The sequence below is a fragment of the Macaca nemestrina genome, chromosome 19, assembly GCF_043159975.1.
Source record: "Macaca nemestrina isolate mMacNem1 chromosome 19, mMacNem.hap1, whole genome shotgun sequence".
In the NCBI taxonomy this organism is placed as follows: Eukaryota; Metazoa; Chordata; class Mammalia; order Primates; family Cercopithecidae; genus Macaca; species Macaca nemestrina.
In genome coordinates this window covers 57950935-57969253 of record NC_092143.1, presented here as the reverse complement: position 1 = coordinate 57969253, position 18319 = coordinate 57950935, and the positions used below count along the sequence as shown (strand labels likewise).

At 35.4% G+C, this 18319-nt stretch overlaps 1 protein-coding gene and 1 long non-coding RNA gene across 18 annotated transcripts in view; one reads left to right on the top strand and one right to left on the bottom strand.

The window, feature by feature from the left end:
- Positions 1-18319, bottom strand: part of LOC105498504 (nucleolar protein 4) — a 395811-nt gene that overhangs the window by 178969 nt on the left and 198523 nt on the right. For 12 of the 15 annotated variants that reach the window (XM_011770675.2, XM_071085472.1, XM_071085473.1 and 9 more), the window contains one exon: positions 2176-2459. In XM_011770675.2, the coding sequence (XP_011768977.1) occupies positions 2176-2459 (284 nt within the window). Of the gene's footprint in view, positions 1-2175; positions 2460-2832; positions 2932-6325; positions 6540-18319 lie in introns of those variants that run through there. The other 3 variants (XM_011770691.2, XM_024786693.2, XM_011770697.3) reach the window with 3 other exon arrangements.
- On the top strand, positions 6580-17160 carry LOC105498498 (uncharacterized). Of its 3 annotated transcripts, XR_011616961.1 has the most exons (6): positions 6693-6819; positions 8908-9005; positions 10067-10090; positions 13744-13780; positions 16426-16493; positions 16954-17160. It is a non-coding gene; the product is annotated as an uncharacterized lncRNA (long non-coding RNA). The 3 variants fall into 3 exon arrangements; XR_011616960.1 differs by lacking the exon at positions 10067-10090 and having other exon boundaries at positions 6580-6722; XR_011616959.1 differs by lacking the exon at positions 10067-10090.

Sequence of the window (18319 nt, the reverse complement as noted above, 5' to 3'; positions counted from 1 at the left end):
TACGTGAAATAGTATTTTCTTACTTAAACTCTTACTGTTTTAATATGAGGATAAGTATTGCCTGTGCTTGTTCTAAGAAACTTTTCTATGTATATGTATCCTCTTTCTCAAAATTATGTATCAAGAGCCTTGTGAATAAAGACTTTTATTTCTGTGAGTTGTCTCTGCTACCTACTCCATTGCTGCAAGTATGCCAAGTATTTTTAATTGCATAAATTTAAGATGTACAACACGATGTTTTGATATACCTGTCCATAGTTAAATGATTACTCCAGGTAAGCAACTTAACACAGCCATCACTTCCATGTGGTAAGAACATCTAAAATGTACTTTCAGCAAATTTTCAATAGATGATACGATATTATTAACTCTAGTTCTCCTGCTGTTTATTATATCTCTAGATGTATTTGTCCTTCATAGGTGATAAGTATTTACTATGTTAAATTTGAAGAAAATAATAAAAACAATCTCTCTTGATTCTTTTCCCAATGTGCTCCGAATCAAAACTTCCCTCACAAATTTAACTATTTTCTATCTTCATCTTATTTGATTTCTCGACATTGTCCATGAGAGCTGCCTACACTCTCCTTGAAAGGTGGACTTTGCTTAGCTTTCATACATTACACCTTTCTGATTTTTCTTCTGCATCTTTGGCTATTCCTCAGTTGGCTATGGGAAGTATTCTTCATTTACTAAACCATAAAATATTAAGTGCATCAGGGGTATCTTCTTCTCCTCTAGGCTTGTTTATCATCTTAACCCTCACGAGCAGCCCAAACCATCTGTGCTTCTCAACTCCATTGTAATAGAGGCAGAAAGGTCACTTCATTCTGTTTAATATGTGCAATAATATGTTTTAATAAGCATCGTTCTCAGAGTAATACTGAATAAGGGAATAAGAAAAAGAAGAGCAAACCATCCAATAATTTTAGAAAAAAATTTAATAGACACATAGCATAGAAAGGACATTTCACGATTATTTAAACTTCATAAAGATAGGTTTATGTGGAGGGCAGGGAAACTTAGGAGTTATTTTGTTCTGTAAAATGTAACACAGTGCACAGTGAATCAGATCATGTTAGCAAATATAAAATCATTTGCGTGTATGTAATTTAGCTTTAAACCACTGAGGAAGATATTTGAACATTTGCCACAGAAAAAGTTGTAGCAGCCTCCCTCAGGCAGGAGTGCTTAAGTGTCTGCTAATGTCTAGTGACTTGCTTAAAAGAGGATAAAACAACACACCCCCAGGCAAGCAAGAAGATTTAAATAGAACCAATTTAGGAAGCATAGTGCCTTAGCAAATTCAGAAATTAATCCAGATTAAGACATTTTGCTTTAAGGATCTATGTCAAAAAACAAGTTCTACAACTCTGACTTAGAGGTAAGGGCTGGGGAAGGCACTCAAAAGGTATTTTCCATAAAAACCCTCATGTGTTCCAAAGTACACCTTCAAAAATCATAGAGCAAAGTCACCAGCATGTGTTATCTCAAACTAGCAGAAGTTTAAGCTTAATTTTAAAAAAAGTCAGCTGGGAATGGGAGAGGATTGTAATTTATTCTAATATTAATATAAAGAATCTAAACATTTAGGTATGTCTGAAATATGTTTTTGTCTTTTGTATGATATAACTTATGATAAATCATTTCTTAAAATAATTATTTAACCCACAAACATCATCCAGAAGTCTCACACTTAACAGTTTTTTAGTGTCCACAAAGAAAATTGCTGATCAAAGTCCCCAGGTCTCTAAAGCAAACTGAAGAATTTAATTGAAACTTTATGTACACCTATCCATCTAGGAGAAACTAGATAGTGATCCTTTTATAGTAAAAAATTGTGTACTGAGACTGAAACTGTCACATCTGAGCTGAACAAATTCCCAGAGAGATTCATACAAATAGATTATATATATGAGAAACATTAACTCAAGTGATTCTCCATATCAAAAAACACCCACAGCTTTGAGACATGATTCATTTTGCTCACTATTATTCCTGAAATCATACGTTATAAACACACAATATGCTTGGTCATAAGTTTCTTGGTGTCCTCTTATTGGATTTGTTTATAATATTTTTATTAACAATAACGTTTATCTCCTATATGCATAGGTATTTTCTGTGACCTTCATGACCGACTCAAAAATTCTGGAAATTGTAATGTGACCATACCTTGCTTCCATTTTCTCTCGCCTCTCGTTCCATCTTGAGGTCAGAAATTAGAAGATTCTTATATTTGTTTTTCCCATTACTGTTGTGATCATCTATTCTGTATTCCGAAGTTAGCTGCGCAGAGAGGGGACTGTCACTCAGGTTCAGTGGCTGTTCATCTTGCTCCAGCCCAGTTTTGCCATCACTGTTGGAGTCTCCCATCTCCCTGCTGTGTGTTCCCCCTGAAGCAACTGAACTCTGCCCCAGAGTCTCATTGCCATTAAAGCTCTCTGCAGCAGAATCATCTGTTGGAAAGGAAAAGTTATATTTTGATTTTAATTAATATTCTATGCAGATTCTACTTCAACTAGCATTTATTGAGCTCCCATTATGTGAATGGCATTTTACATATAATATGTAATTCATCCTCAGCAATAAGCTTGTAAACAGTTATTGTTATTTTTAATCTAGTAGGCACATGATAAGGTTTGAATGTTTTGTCCTCTCTAAATCTCACATTAAAATGTGACCTCCAGTGTCCATAGTGGGGTCTAGCGGCAGGTGTTTGGGTCATGAGGGTGAACTTTTCATGAATGGCTTTGTGCCATTACCATGGTAATGAGTGAGTTCTTGCTCTGGGAGTTCATACGAAAGATAGTTGTTTAAAAGAGCTAGCACCTCTTCTCTCTCTCTCTTGCTCCCTCTGTCACCATGAGACAAACTGGCTCCCCTTCATCTTCCTCCATGACTGTAAGCTTCCAGAAGCCATCACCAGAAGTAGATGCCGGCACTATGCTTCATGTACAGACTGCAGAGCTGTAAGCCAAATAATCCTTTTTTCTTTATAAATTACCCAGTCTCAGGTATTCCTTTATAGCAATGCAAATGGGCTAACACAGCACATTTAGGCACAAGAAGTGAAATAAAATAATAAGAAGAAAACAGAATTGAGAGAACAATTTAATCTCAAATACAATCTCAAAGGAAAAAAAAAACAAAGAGAATTAAATAACTACCAATTATTTTGCAAATAGCTTTTGTTTTTCCAGAGAGAATATCTAGATTTGGTAAACATTCTCTGATAAAAAGCATCATTTATCCTACTCGTGAGAATGTGCATCAGTAAAAGCTGAATGAGTGTTTAATATGCATCTAAAGCATTAAAAGTGCTCATAAACTTTGTTCCACTCATTACACTTCTGGGAGTTTAACACCTAAGAAGTTTAATCAGTGTGTGTATCTTTTTGTAGGTAAACATTCATACCAGTGTTGTTCATAATGGCAAAAAATTAGAAATGACCTAAATTACCACAAATAGATTATTTAAATAAATGTTGAAATTGTTAGAATACTATGTAATTATTAAATATTCTATTTTAAGATATGGGGATGTGAGTCATGAAGTACTAAATAGAAAAATCTAGCTACAAAAGAGTGTGATTGGTATGATCCCAATTTCGTAAAAAGAAAACACATAGACAAAGATTACATGAAATAACATTCTATTTTTCTTAATTAATTTTATCTTATATAACAATTTGCTACTGATTTTTAAAAATTATGATGGAAAAGGTATTAAAATGTTTCCTTTAGTTAAAAGCTATTAGTGAAATCATATAAATATGGGTGAGCAAAAGAAATATTATTCAATACTTGTGATTTTTAATTTTCTGAATATTATCAAGTATGCTTTTTGGAGGGGTGTAATGAAATAGTTAATGCTTTCTGATCAATTACATTCATGGGAATTATATTAAATTCTGAAAGAGTAATATAACTCACATGTTCACTCATTTATTCACTAACATTTGTTAAGTGCTTACTCTGACCAATATGGGGTTAAGTTTTTGGCCTGTAGAGACTCCGCCTTCAACAAGTTCACAGATAATTAAGAGAGACAGAAAAACAAACATGCTATTAAAATGCAGAGCAAGAAGGCTGTGGTCTAATACAACGGATAAAGACATCATAGAAGGCTTCCTAAAGAAGGGGATATGAGTTGAATTCCAAAAGGTGAGTGAGCCTTAACCAGGTGGAGAAGTTGGGGAAGAGCATTCTCTATAGAGGGATCAGCACATGCAAAGTCACAGAGGTCAGCATATGCAGGGCAAGTGAGAAGTAAGAGTAGTCTGGAGTGCAAGAAAAGAGAAAGAGAAAAGATAAACCTAGAAAGGAAAAAAGAGCATACCAAGAAAAGCATTTTGTTTATCAAAGAACTTGGATTTTATTCTGAGAGCAAATAATAGTTTTAATTTATTATGAGAAGTGACATGGAAAAAGTTATATTTCAAGTAGACTATTCTGACTCTGATGAGGAGAATGGTATGAAGGGGCAAAATGGAAGTTGGGGAGACCAATTAAGAGATGTAGAAGTCGTCTAAGTTGGCATCTTTAAAAGCTCAAACTTCTGAAGCAGTGGCGGTGCAGAAAAAGAGACAACTAGAAAAATTGTGAGAACAGAACTGGTATGACTAGTAGTAATGGAGTTGGCAAGAGTCTAGGACGAAGCCACGTCTGTAGTAAAAAATTTAAAAAACAGGCTGGGCACGGTGGCTCATGCCTGTAATCCCAGCACTTTGGGAAGCCAAGGTGGGTGAATCACCTGATGTCAGGAGTTCAAGACCAGACTGGCTAACATGGTGAAATCCCTGTCTCTACTAAAAAATTCACCGGGCATGGTGGCACGTGTCTGTAATCTCAGCTACTCGGGAGGCTGAGGCAGGAGAATTGCTTGAACCTGGGAGGCAGAGGTTGCAGTGAGCTGAGATCACGCCATTACCCTCCAGCCTGGGCAACAAGAGCGATACTGCATCTCAAATAAAATAAAATAAAATAAAATAAAATAAAATAAACAAAGCCCATTAGGTTTAATTCATAATGAAATAATATTTTTTCATTACAAATTACGCCTGGACTGAATTATTATTTCACACCCAGCCTGAAATAATATTTTTAAACAGTTTTCTAAGACTATCCTGTGAAAAATGTTAAAATATGTTCAAATGGCAAAATTCTATTAAATTACTCTTTTTATGTACCCATCAAAGAAAGAATTGTTGTGGAAAGAAAAAATACATAGGAAAATTTGGGAAACTGGCCATAAATAATATGACATTTTTTATTACATGGTACTTTCCATAGGTATTAATCCAAGGATTCAAAATATTATTTTAACATGAAATGTTTAGGGTTTTTGAAATGCAGAATTAAGGGGATGACTTATATAAGTAATTCAGATAGATGTGTGCATGTTCTTTTTACGCCAATTCAAATTCTTATGCTAAATTATGAAGATAATTTTTGATTACTTTATTATTTCCCATGAAAGTCCAAAGAAGAGCACAATGAATATATTCAACTGCAATTTTTATTTCATGAAAAAAGTGATTTAACATTTGTATTCTAGAAACCTTTAAAAAATATAGTAACATTTAATGTATGAAAGCTTTGTCAATACGTCATTAGGTTAAATAACCCTAAGTATATATTACATTTTAAAATAAAATCTACATTAGCATAAGACAAATCCAATATCTATCTTGGTTAAAAATTAAACATCCTACATCTCTTTCTTCAATCTGAAATCATTATGTATATCTAATAAATGGTATATCATTCGTTTATTTTTCAGGTAAGGTAAACATTATTATTTGTCAGGAAAGGCTTTAATAAGTGCCACGTTTTTGTTTCAATAAAAAATATAAACAATAAGGTAGAAAATATTTTTAGATGGAGTAGTTCACTCCAGATGTTACCAAGGTAACTAAATTTAACAGCATTACATATTTCATTCCTGAGTAAATCAGTATGTTTTAAGAAAAACAAATACATGATTTACTCATTTGTATCAAATATACATACTCACATATTTTGTAATTTAAATGGTAAAAAACAATAATGTCTCATAACACTGTCCTATAAATCCAAATTTAAAACAAAGTTTTGATGTCTTTATTTAAAAAATACTATATAGAACAGTAAGCAGATATTAAACTGAGTATAAATTAAGAATTTTATATTGTTGAGTTTCATGTAATCATGTTAACGGTTTTTATTCTCTTTCCCTCTCTCCCTAAAAGATACTTTTTAAGAATTTAAAATCGCAGACCTCAGACTCCTGTAACCAATACACATCAGGTCACCACTTTAAAGGGGTAATCTGCTTCCTTACCTAACATAGTTTGCTCCATCCTGAGTAGCTGCTACACAGAGGGTGCAGTATTAAGATCTGTGGGTATGGCCTTCAGGTTCACTGGGCCAGGGTGATGGTTCTTCTCTCAAGGTTTCAGCCTGGGTACCATAGCATTTGAACCAAAGACTCTGCATTTGAGTCCCAAGGAAAACAGCACCTGGAGCTTTGGAAAATAAGGGTGCCCAAGGTACCTAGCAACAGAGGAGAATGTGGAATGTGATGACAAGGAAGTGTGGAATCTAGTGACATCAAGAGGGCAGTTGGATGTCAGGAGTTAATTTGTTCTGTGGCTACTTTTGATGGGATGGATTTAGCGTTGTAAAGAATTCTTGTGCTATCTCTGCGAGCACAGATGAGGCTCCTTCTTGTCTAGAAGGTCTAGTAACACAGTAAATGGCAGACTATTCATTTTATCGTTTCTCTTTTGCTACTCCCCATTCCCTCCATGAATTAGCAGAGACCCTAGAAATGCTGTAAGTTATCCCGCCAGCATTTTGTAGAAAAGTGGTTTCATCAGCGTCACATTCAACAATTAGCTCTCTCTGTGTGAAGAGAATTGACCTAAAACATTATGTGTATTGTATATGTGTACGCGTGTGTGTATTTAAGTGTGTGTGTATATATGTAATCTCCCAAAGTACCTGACCTACTTTCTTATTTAGTTACTTTCAGTAGCTTAGCATCATGGCCTTTAGGCCAAGTGCCTTAGGCAAAATGAACAGGAAAAAAATTTATATATATATATAAAATCCTCATTTTAACATTAGTACCTGGAAGTTTAGTCCTAAAATTCAGGTCAGAGGCTCACAGGGTCCAAAAAGATTTTATTGTTTTCCCCAAATGTACCACAATTTTCCTCCTCTAGTCCTTTGATGCCCCCTTAGAAAACTTCTCTTTCATATCTTACCATAAAACTAAGTATTAAGTCCAAAATATAGATGTAAATAGCCTTGCTGAAAGGATTAGTACTTTCATATCCAAAAAGGTAGAAAAAAATTTAAAAATTCCTTTGAAATCTAATTGCAAAATAGTTTCAGTGCGACTCTCCTTTACCCCTTGTGGTCTCTGCTCTATGTCTTCTCCCAGCAAGGGGTTAAAAAAAAAAATAATAATAAATAAGCTTATCTATCACTAGGCCATACCTTACATCTTACACCATAACTCCCTCTATCTGCAACACAAAGCAGGTAATGTAGGCTGAATGAATCCTTTGCAGCACTTTCCAGTCCAGTTTTTGCCTGGAGTCTGACTCTGTGATTCATTTCTGGCTTAAGCTCCTTTGTCATCTAGAAATTCCTCATTTTCCTTCCTTAAAACCTGCTTATGACCTTTTCATTCTTTGAATTGATGTTTTACCTATCCTCTACAACACAGTTTTTAACACTTAATGACATAGCCCTGCTCTCTGTTTTGTTTTTGTTATCTCACATGCAAAAACCTCAGTTCCTGACCACAAAGTCCTGTACCTTCAGTCTCAACACCACAAAAACCTGCAGAAAGATAAATAATCAAAATTGCAAATTGCAATTTTTATTTTATTTGCAAAATATAATTTGGATTATATACTATTTAGTAATGTTATCTTAAACATGTGCAAAAGAATAATGGGACATTTTGAAGTCAGAACATTCATACTTAAGTCTATTGATGTAAACAAATGCATATGTATATACATATTATGTGTATATGTAGGTATATATATATATATATATGACTACTACTAAAAGATTACAGGACATTTGTTTTAATATGATAAAACTGATTTTATTGGAAGCAAGAAAATAACACATGTTTCAGCCTTCTACTAAATTGTCCAGAAGGGGGACACTTACTCTTGTTTGACAGCTCCTAATCCATCCTTTGTCATGGAAGAATGGGATCTACTTGAAGGAGGTTATTACAGTGAAGGCACAGAGATAAGCTGGATGTCTCAAAGCATATAACTAAATTTCAGTGCAATAATTAAATAATAAAACGAATTCTTACCTATCAATGAGGAGTTAATTTATATTGTTTATATTATGCTGTTTACAATATTTAACCAAACATTTATGTGCACAAGATACTTTCCTTGGCACCGTTGAGTCCAAAGAGACTCCATATAAAAATTGTTCTTATCTAAGATTAGACCATAAAAATTACAATGCAAGGTAGAAAATACTATCTGTTCCATGAGAGTTTCATATCAAGCATCATGAATAAAAAGGTTTCTCAGAGAAAGAAGAGTCACCTATTATTGCTGGGGATGAAAAGTGTATCAGGGAAGGTCTTTTACAGGAGGTGGAATTTGAAGAAGATGAGATATATGTAGATGTATAATGGGGATGGTGAAGGTTATCCCAGTTTATGAGAGGGCATAAGAAAAAGCATCAGAGGCAGAAAAAAGCTGGAAGAGGACAGGGAATTTAGCATGTTGTACATTTCAAAACAAAGAATTGCATGTGTGTGTGTGTGTGTGTGTGTGTCTATATACGTGTGTGTATATATATGTATATGTGTGTATATATATGTGTATGTATATGTATATATATATGAGACAGGATCTCACTCTTTTCACCCAGGCTGGAGTGCAGTGATGAGATCACAGCTCACTGTAGCCTCAACTTCCTGGGCTCAAGTGATCCTCCTACCTCAGATCCCCAAGTAACTGGGACTACAGGTATGTGCCACCATGCCTCGATATTTTTTTATTTTTATTTTTTTATTTTTTGTAGAGAGGGGATCTCACTATGTTGCCCAAGCTGGTCTTGAACTCCTGAGTTCAAGCAACCCTCCTGCCTCATCCTTCCAAAGTCCTGGTATTACAGGCATTAGCAATCCACTGTGTCTGAACAAAATTGTATATTTTAGAGTAGTGGATATTTTATTGCGTACCCTTTTTTTCGGGAACACTTATAAAATCATTCATTATTCTCCTGGAAGGGGGTGGGGTACTAGTAAAAACCCATTGATTATGTGAGTGTAGTCTGAGGAAGCTTATTTATCTCTGTTCCTACCTCTAAGCTACTATCAACTGACCCATAACAAAATTTTCTCCCAATTCCAAGATAACACATTTTTAAAACTGGCTATTATGCAATAACTTGTAAATGGCTTCTTAATTGTCTAAACAAATTGCAAAATACAGTCATGCATTGCTTAACAAGGGGATACATTCTGAAAAATACATTGTTAGGCAATTTCACCATTGTGTGAACATCATAGAGTGTATTTACACAAACCTAGATGGCATAACCTACTATACATTTAGGCTATGTGGTATAGCCTATTATTCTAGACTACAAATCTGTACAGGATGTTACTGTACCGAGTGCTGTAGGCAAAGATAACACAGTGGTATTTGTGTAAATAAACATGTGTAAACATAGAAAAGGTACAGCAAAATATATAACATAATCTTATGAAATCACTGTTGTATGTGAGATCTGCTATTGAATGAAACATTATTATGGGATACATGACTGTACTATTTTCATGCTTACCCATTAGCTTGTTCAGGATTTCACAGAACTAGCTATTTTATATAAAATGATATGCAGAAGTGTATTTTGATATTTTTATGTGTTGGAAAATATCAGATTTATTTTGTTGACAAAGTCACAGTTATTGCAAATACCACTGTGTTATATTTCTTATAGTCATAATAGAAAAAAAGTTAAAATTTCATTTAGAAGTAAGTGAAAAAATATATACATAGATTTTTTTCCTCCCAACTCACAGCTCAGATCTACTTATGGAATCCAGGTAAGTTTCCTGAACTAGATGCTATGCTACTTTTTTCACTTATCTTAAATAGTACCATAATATTATCATAATTCACAGGTTTCAGATCCCTAAGTCCAACACTGATACGGTAGGTTTCAGTGGGGGTCTGTGTAGTCCTTCTTCTCACCTTACAACACTTTGTCATTTTGTGACATTTAGAATATATTTACCAGCTAGAATGTACATTTTCACAAGGTAGGTATTTTACATCTTTTGTTTCTTTGTGTTTCCCTATGGAATTCAACCTAGTGTTTTATTACACAAAGTTAACACTATAGACACAGATGATAAAGATATAAATAAGGCAAACAATGTCACAGATAATATAATGCATTAATGCAGGTGTGTGTGAAATCCATGTATTAGTCACATACTCATGAGGCTATTTACTGCTACCACTTAAAACCAAAACAATACGTGAGATTTTTGATGTTCTGTCTCATACAGCAAGCAGTATATATAATGAGAAAATCTCCTGTTAGATTTAAAGTGAATCTAAGACAATCATTTTATAGCATGTCAGTGTTTTCAAAGAGAGCTGCCTGCTAACCACTGGAAAGAAATGCCCCAGAAAACCCATCAAATGGGCAATAGAAGCAAGAAACAATGCCATATATTATTATAGAGTCGTTCTACTAGAAAATGATTTGGCAATTTATAAGGAAATGCCTTAGAGATGTATCATTACTTATCCCCAACCACTAACTAAATTATGGAAACAAATGTCCCAGATTGGGGTAAATCATTTTGGAAAGAAATGTTCTAATTGAAGCTAAAATCAATATGATCCAAAAGGGGGTTGCCCTAAATTGGTGTTTAGCCAAAAGCAAATCAAAAGGGTTTCTTCTTGCCGATAACAAATCAGAAAATATTTTATTTTGAAAGCAATGAAAATCTTGGAAAATAAAAAGACCCATCTGTAACAAGTTTATGTTTGAAACAGTGTCTTGGAGCTGGGCAGGACCTGGGCTAGCTTCCAATTTGCCCTTGTAAGAAGCACTTTGGTGGTGGCTATCCACCTTACAGAACCCTACCACCCCCATCCCATGACTTGTTCTTGATACACAGTGATAAGTTACCAGAAACTATACTTCTCTTCTGTCAGTTGACCATTGGGATGGCCTGTTTTGGATATTGATTCTCTCACTTATTTCACCAAGTCAGCTGTTGTTTTGCCTAATGCATTTTTCGGAGTCTCTGTCCAACCAGACCAGAATTTACTCTCACCTTTATGCTCATGTCCCAGGATAATCTGACTTCTCTGGTTCTGTATCACAATGTAGTTCACAGGGTCTTTGGAAACCATATCCTAATATACATCCCCATAATTCTACATAAGGATAAAACCACGCTCAGAGGAGCAAAAATGGTTGAGTCTTGTCTACTTTGGTAAGATATATAACGATAAAACATATAAGATAACTAAAATACAGGGCCCTGTCTCCTCAGTGAGCAGGAAACTATTGTTTTAAAATGTATATACATACCACATCCACAGTGAAGGTTAAACTCCTAAAACTTGACCTCTCTACTACTTAGAAGACACATTACATAGTAGGCGTCATCTGGTTTAGATTGCAGTGAAAATGGCTTTTCCATTTGGACTTCATGATGACAGAATAGACCAGCTGGAACTCTAGGTATCTATATGTGTGAAGCCTGAGGTGATTTTCAAAGAAAGAAATTGTATCAGTACAAATAAAGTTTTAGTGTAAGGCCCCGCAGTCTTCAATGGGTGACTGCCTTTTGGGAATGTCTGCTGTCTCTTTATACACTTGGGCATCATGAACTGAGTACCACCTTAATTAAATTAAGACATGTTCATTAAATTTAGACATGCTCAGTAGCTCTTTTTCATCAAGTGGAAGAGTGACATGGAGGAATGGGTCTTCTGAGGCTCCCATGGTATATGAATAGGATGATCAAAACCCACAAAACAACAGTTCCTTCTTTAATCTCTGTCTACTAATTCAAAAGAAATTTTTAATGAAAAATTGGTTGAAAATAAGAAAGATCAGCCTTGTTTAAATGATAATGTGAAAATCTGCAGTGGTACAGTTGTTTACACAGATAGACCCAAATGAAGAAGGAAATATGGGTAAGACTTTGAGTAGTAAGTCTTTTTGTATACTCTCCTTAGGACAAATACAGTGTCAGGTTATCGCATTCTGTCTTTGGCAGTGGCCAAATGGCACAGAGGCTGAAAGAGCCAGGCTAGATGATTTTTAGACAGAAGTGGAAGCATGATATTGATAAATCTTTTATAAAAGGTCAAGGGCTTGAAAATGTTCATGCCATGTCCATGTCCATCAGAAAACCACTACAGTAGAAGGTGATCCTAATAAGTGTGATTTTTCCTGTGGATACGAAGCATCCTACCTGCTGGACCCAGGTTTGCTCAGTGGGATTATGAATGGAGTGGCAGTCAGAGCAGTAGCAAAGCATGGGTGCTTCATTCTGGGTGCTTCATCGGCCATGTTAATCTGAGTACTCAGTTGTCCAACAGAGTGTTCAATCTTAACATTTTGATAAAGTACATAATTTTGAGAAGATTGTTAACTTCACTGTAGTAGATCAATTGTATTGGATCCCTTTAATTCTGTATGGGCTAGCTACTTGTTTTTAGTGGAACAGATGTTTATTTTTTACTTACTCCTGCATTTCTTGCCCATTCTTCCTCAGACATCATTTTTGACCTCAGAATGTTTTATATACTACAGTTTTTCTGATACTACATTACATTAAATCAAGGAAATCACATCACAGTAGAAGCATTGAAGCAACTATATGATTTTCCTTGGAGTTATTGCTGTTATCTCTTTCATCACTGGCAGACTGGTGACCTTATAAAATGATGGAATGAACTGTTAAAAACTCAACTTCAATGCCACCGAGAGATAGTACTTGAGTCTGAGGGGCTGCCTTTTAGGATGTGATGTGTGCTTTAAGTCAGCTACTGATACTTGGGGCTACTTATTTCTTAGCTGCAACAGCAGGCTGGAAACAAGGTGCTCTAGAGATGGAAGCAAAACTTCTCATAACTCTTCTTTACAACTGCAGGTTCTGCTCACCTGCAGAAAGGACACTTGCAACAAGTGGAATAGAAACTGAACATTTTACACCATGCAGGCCACTAAAGGAATCAATTTTTTAAAAGGAGGGCCATGCGTTGGTTGAGGTCATTAATCATGACTACCAAAGGAATGAAAGATGGCCAAAAAACAAAATCGTTTGGGAGGCCGATACTCAGGGAGTATCTAAAGTATTTTTCATTATATTCTGCAAGATGGAAAATATTATCAAGGCAATTCTCGTAGGCAGAGACAAAGATCACATTCCCTGACACGCCATTGCATCTGGACTATTTCCCGAGTAGTTTTATTGCTGCTAAAGAAGTAAAAACATGGAATTTGTAGTTGAGGTTTTTAGTCAAGCTATGGCTTGGAAACAAGATGCAGAGAAAAGGAGTGCAATGTTTATCTGGATTTCTCGCTTGCTGTCAAGTATCTGAATATTAAATAAACATATTCCTCATTTCCTTAAGTTTTATCTCCATCGTTGTACATAGCATGTGGTGGTAGTAAATAAATATATGAATTAGTCCATTAATTGTATAATTTCAATTGTTACAGAACAATGAACGTCACTTTGTGATTTCAACTCAGAAAAGTGAGTCTTTTCAACACGATACCTGGGTGCAGTTGCTGATCATGGCTCAGATTTAGTTCTATTGGGGAAATAATAGGATATATGTAGTTTATGCAAAGAAGGTGCTTAAGTATTTGGTGGATGTATATTTGGACATATGAGAACGTTGTGTGATGGTGTGATATGTGTGTATGTGTTAGCCAATGATACCATGTACTCACTAGGATGGCACTCAGTAGGATGGCAACCTAGTGCCTACATTCTCCCCCTAATTCACAAGTAGAGGCCAGTGTAGGCATGATATCTTGCTGCCTTGGAAGAATTTGGAGCCATGAGACAGATGAAATGGATGTCATTGGAACTAAGTATTTTTATGTTAAACACTAGAGAGAACTAAAACTACTCTCACTGAGGTTCCCATCATTTTTCTAGTTCCTAACTTTCCAGATTTGGGGTAATCAACTCTTTTGTGAATTTTGAGATATTCCAGTCCTTCTTCAATAGATAATCATTTTTGCACCATTTTTGCTTAATTTAGCCAGTTTTTTAAAAAAAACCTTGAAAAAGCAACCTTAAGAAATACATAAAATTTGTTTTGCTTTTGAGAAAGCCAAAAACTAAGGAGTGATGTCAGAAAGAAGGTGGAATAGGAAGCCTTGGACCCTCCTTCCCCCAATGGATGCCCTGACTCAACACAAATACACGTCATTCTCTTCATGAAAATTCCAGAAATTAGTTGAGAGGCTCCTACATCCTGGGTGAGGGCAAAGCCAGCCACAGAGAAATGAGTAAAAATATGTGAGAAAAGTGAAGAACAGAAATGTTACGTGGCTTGACTGTGTTCAGTTAAAATTATAACTTTTATGTTAAAGGACTTCAAATTATGTAATAAAGTATAGTCATATAAATAGGGAATGCTAAGCCTAAAAAGAATACTTTCAGGGACTATGGGGAGGGATAGAATTGAATCAAATATTTGACGGTTTTAATATGTTTGTATTACCTGTCAGGAACATAGAAAATTAAAGATTTAAAGATTAAAGATTTAAAGATTAAAGATTATACACAATCAGTCTTTTGTACAGTATATCAGAAAACATTGATGAAATTATCAAAAGATCAAATAAGTGTCTCTATCTCTGGAGGCATTTAAGGATGAAATCTAATCTACTGGAGGGTAATTTCCAGTTCTTATTCCTTTATTGATTTTTGATTAGCATATTTTAAATATTCAATAACTATTTGTTAGAATAGACCATCGCAGTAGTTCACAGCTGCACTGCTAGTATCTCTTTAGAAAATAGACTGTGGGGCTTCTTATGCTTATGTGTGTTCCTGAATTAACTGTATGTATTACTGAACTGGGGACTATGATAGGAAGAATTCCAAAAATGCCCTCCAACCCAAGATTCTACACCCTAATTTCTAGAAGCTGTACATATGCGGAGGTATCACTCCTGTGATTGTTATGTCATGTGGTACAATTGATGTTGGTAGAGAGATTACCCGGGTGGGCTGATTAAATCACATGAGCTCTTAAAAGCACAGAGCTTCCTCAGTTAGTAGCAGAAGAGAAAGTCAGAGAGGTTCACAGCACACAGGTTTTTCAAGATGAAAGAAGCCACATAAAGAATGCAGGCAGTCTTCAAGGACTTCATCGATCCTCCATTGATAGCCAGCAAAAAGCAGAGACTGTGGTCCTACAACCACAAGGAACTAAACTCTGCCAACTACCTGGGTAAGCTCGGAAGTGAATTCTCTCCCAAAGTCCCCAAATTAGAGCCGAGGCAGGCTGACACCTTGATTTTGGCTTTGTGATACCTGAGGATAGAATCCAGTCAAACTTGCCTGGACTTCCGACCTATAGACCTATGAGGTATGTGGGGAATTTTTTATACTGTCAAGTTTGTAGTATAGAAAGCAACATAAAATGAATACAGCACAAACATGAAGAATTTTCTAGGTATGTTAGGATACATAATACTATTTAAAATTATTCAAGTATCTTTCAAATAATAGATGTGTATCAGTAGTTTTCAAACTTTAATTGCTTCAGAATTTCCTAAGGGAGATGATTAAAAATAAGTATCTGTAGGATCTATGTAGGCACTAAAACCTCTAACATAATAAAGTCTAGAAATCTTGGTTTAATTTATTTCGGTTGAAGTCAGGGAATCTAGAAGCATTTCTCATATAAATGCTTAGGAGCCACATGTGAGAAATTAATGTCTGTGATATCCAACAATTAGTCAGTGGAATATGCAATTAAAGGAGGCAACTGTGGATAGCAACAGAACTAAAAATGACTAACAGCCCTCAATTCTGGGTTCAGTAAGGCTGAATCTGAGGATATTTTAATCTCATTTTATAAAAATCTGGGAAAATTTCAGGAAAAGAAGCCAAAGGTCAAATATTTTTTCCATTTATTAAAACTAATAAACTAAAACACTTACTGCAAGAATGGCCCCATTTTTAAAAAAAGATTCATGAAAGGATATGATCTTTCCCAAAGAATTAAAGATAAATGTGTAACTAAGGAGCTAAAAATCTTATTTGGGGGAAAAGGATAAACTTAATTACCTTGGTTAACAAACTCCTGGAAGAAAACGTCTTTACCTGGGTCAAGTGTATGTTTGGAAAATCACGAATCTTTACTCTCCTTACAGAGTACAGCTGCCTATCACATAAGCGTTCACACGTGCTGAAGTCACTGTCAGTTTTGCTCACACAGCAGGTAAAGAGTATCACCCTGGGAAGAATTGTCAAAACCATCAAAGTGTGTCCTCTGGGTCCTGCATGTTCTCCTTCCCCTCTTGATTGCTAATTCTCTAGCTATTTGTGTGCACACCAGCTCTCTGTATGTCATTTTACTGAGTAATGGATTGACAGATTGATTGATGGATTATCCTTTATCTGAAATTCCCTCACAGAAAAATGTTACTTCCACTAGACACTTGTAATTTAAACCTTTTATGTCTAATTGTGGAATGAAAGGCTTTTTCCCTTGGTATTTTCAGCCATTAGCAAGCAGGTAAAGTGTATTGTGTTTTAGGAGTGTGTGTGGAGAGAGAAACCCTGTGATCATCTTAGACCTATTAAGTACTCATGTTTTTAAAGAAACTTAGAGGTGAATGATTAGAATGTATACTCATTTAGGTATTCTCCTAAACTCTCCTACCCCTGCCCTTCAACAGTTCTTCTCCCTATGGTAATGGGTGAGCCAGGACTACTCAGTGATGAATCTGAATTTCTTATTGTCAATATTCTGAGACAGCAAGAAGCCTGAGCTACAAACCCCTTCTTGGATTTACAGAACAAATACATCCTAAAATAATTATTCTGTAAGGATTCACAATACATGCTCCCTTATCTATCACAATGGTCATTGGCTGGTTTGTTCTCAGATCTGTTCTCCTTCTATTGCAAATTGTATTTCCTAGGCTTTCTTGCCTAGTGCCTTATGACTGGGTTTAGACAATGAGAGACACTGGCAGAGATGAATAATAGGACAAAAAGAGAATAACCCTCCTCCCTCCCCATGCACACACCTTCTCTGGTTCAGGCAGTATCTCCATCTCCAGCATGGGAAGTATATCCTCTATACCCTAGTTCCTGCTAAGAAGCCTCTTTTGCGAATCTGATTCCCACGTAGGAGCTCTGGGCTTGAGCTCCAGTAATATCTAGTAATATCTTCCCTGGCCCTTCCACTGCTAACTATGGGAGCCGCCTCTTTCTGTTATCAATTTCTGAGTTGCTTCACGAACCCCTGCTTGGCTTTTTAGCTCTTCAAACACCACTGTGAGTGCCTAGTGTTAAATTTTCCTAATGGATGTCATGGAATGGGCTCCATTTTCCAAATTAGATCTCAATCCCAACTGATACAATTTCCTTTCCTTTGGCCTCAAGACTTTTTCTAAAAACTTTGATATTATTATAGATGATATTTTATAATTTTTAATAATATAAATTCATTATTTAATATACAAGATAATTTCACCCAGCTCCCTTTACTGTTTCTTTCTCTTGCACTGAAATTAATTGCTGTCAGTAATAGTGGCATTAAGAAAGTTATCGACATCTTAAAGAATGAAAAATCAATAAAAGTTTTGGTGACAAACATAGTATTAGAAACTGGTTTCCTAATTCCAAAATAAACTTCCATCTAAATTCTACTGGTATATCTCAGCAGGAAACACATGTTTGGGTATTGTGAAAAGAGCCTGAAAAAGACAGATGCTATGTTATGTTGGGGAAGAAAATGAATTAACTTTACATTTATGATGAATTAATGGCAACACTAGAACTTAATGACATGTGTGGCATTCCACATTCTTTCCTCTATGTTATATTGTCTCTCAATGAAGGCAGGCTTTAGAAAGAGTTGGATTATAGAAATAGTAGAATATAAAGAAAGTAAACTCAGGAGCAAAGAACAGAGAGGAGGATAGAGAGGAGAAAGATGATGAAAGGTGATAATGATGGTGGCTTGGAACAAGCTCAATAGTAGGGAGCTCTCATGTGGGTTGGAGAACAGGTATTTGGTAAAGGGTTCTGGGGTCA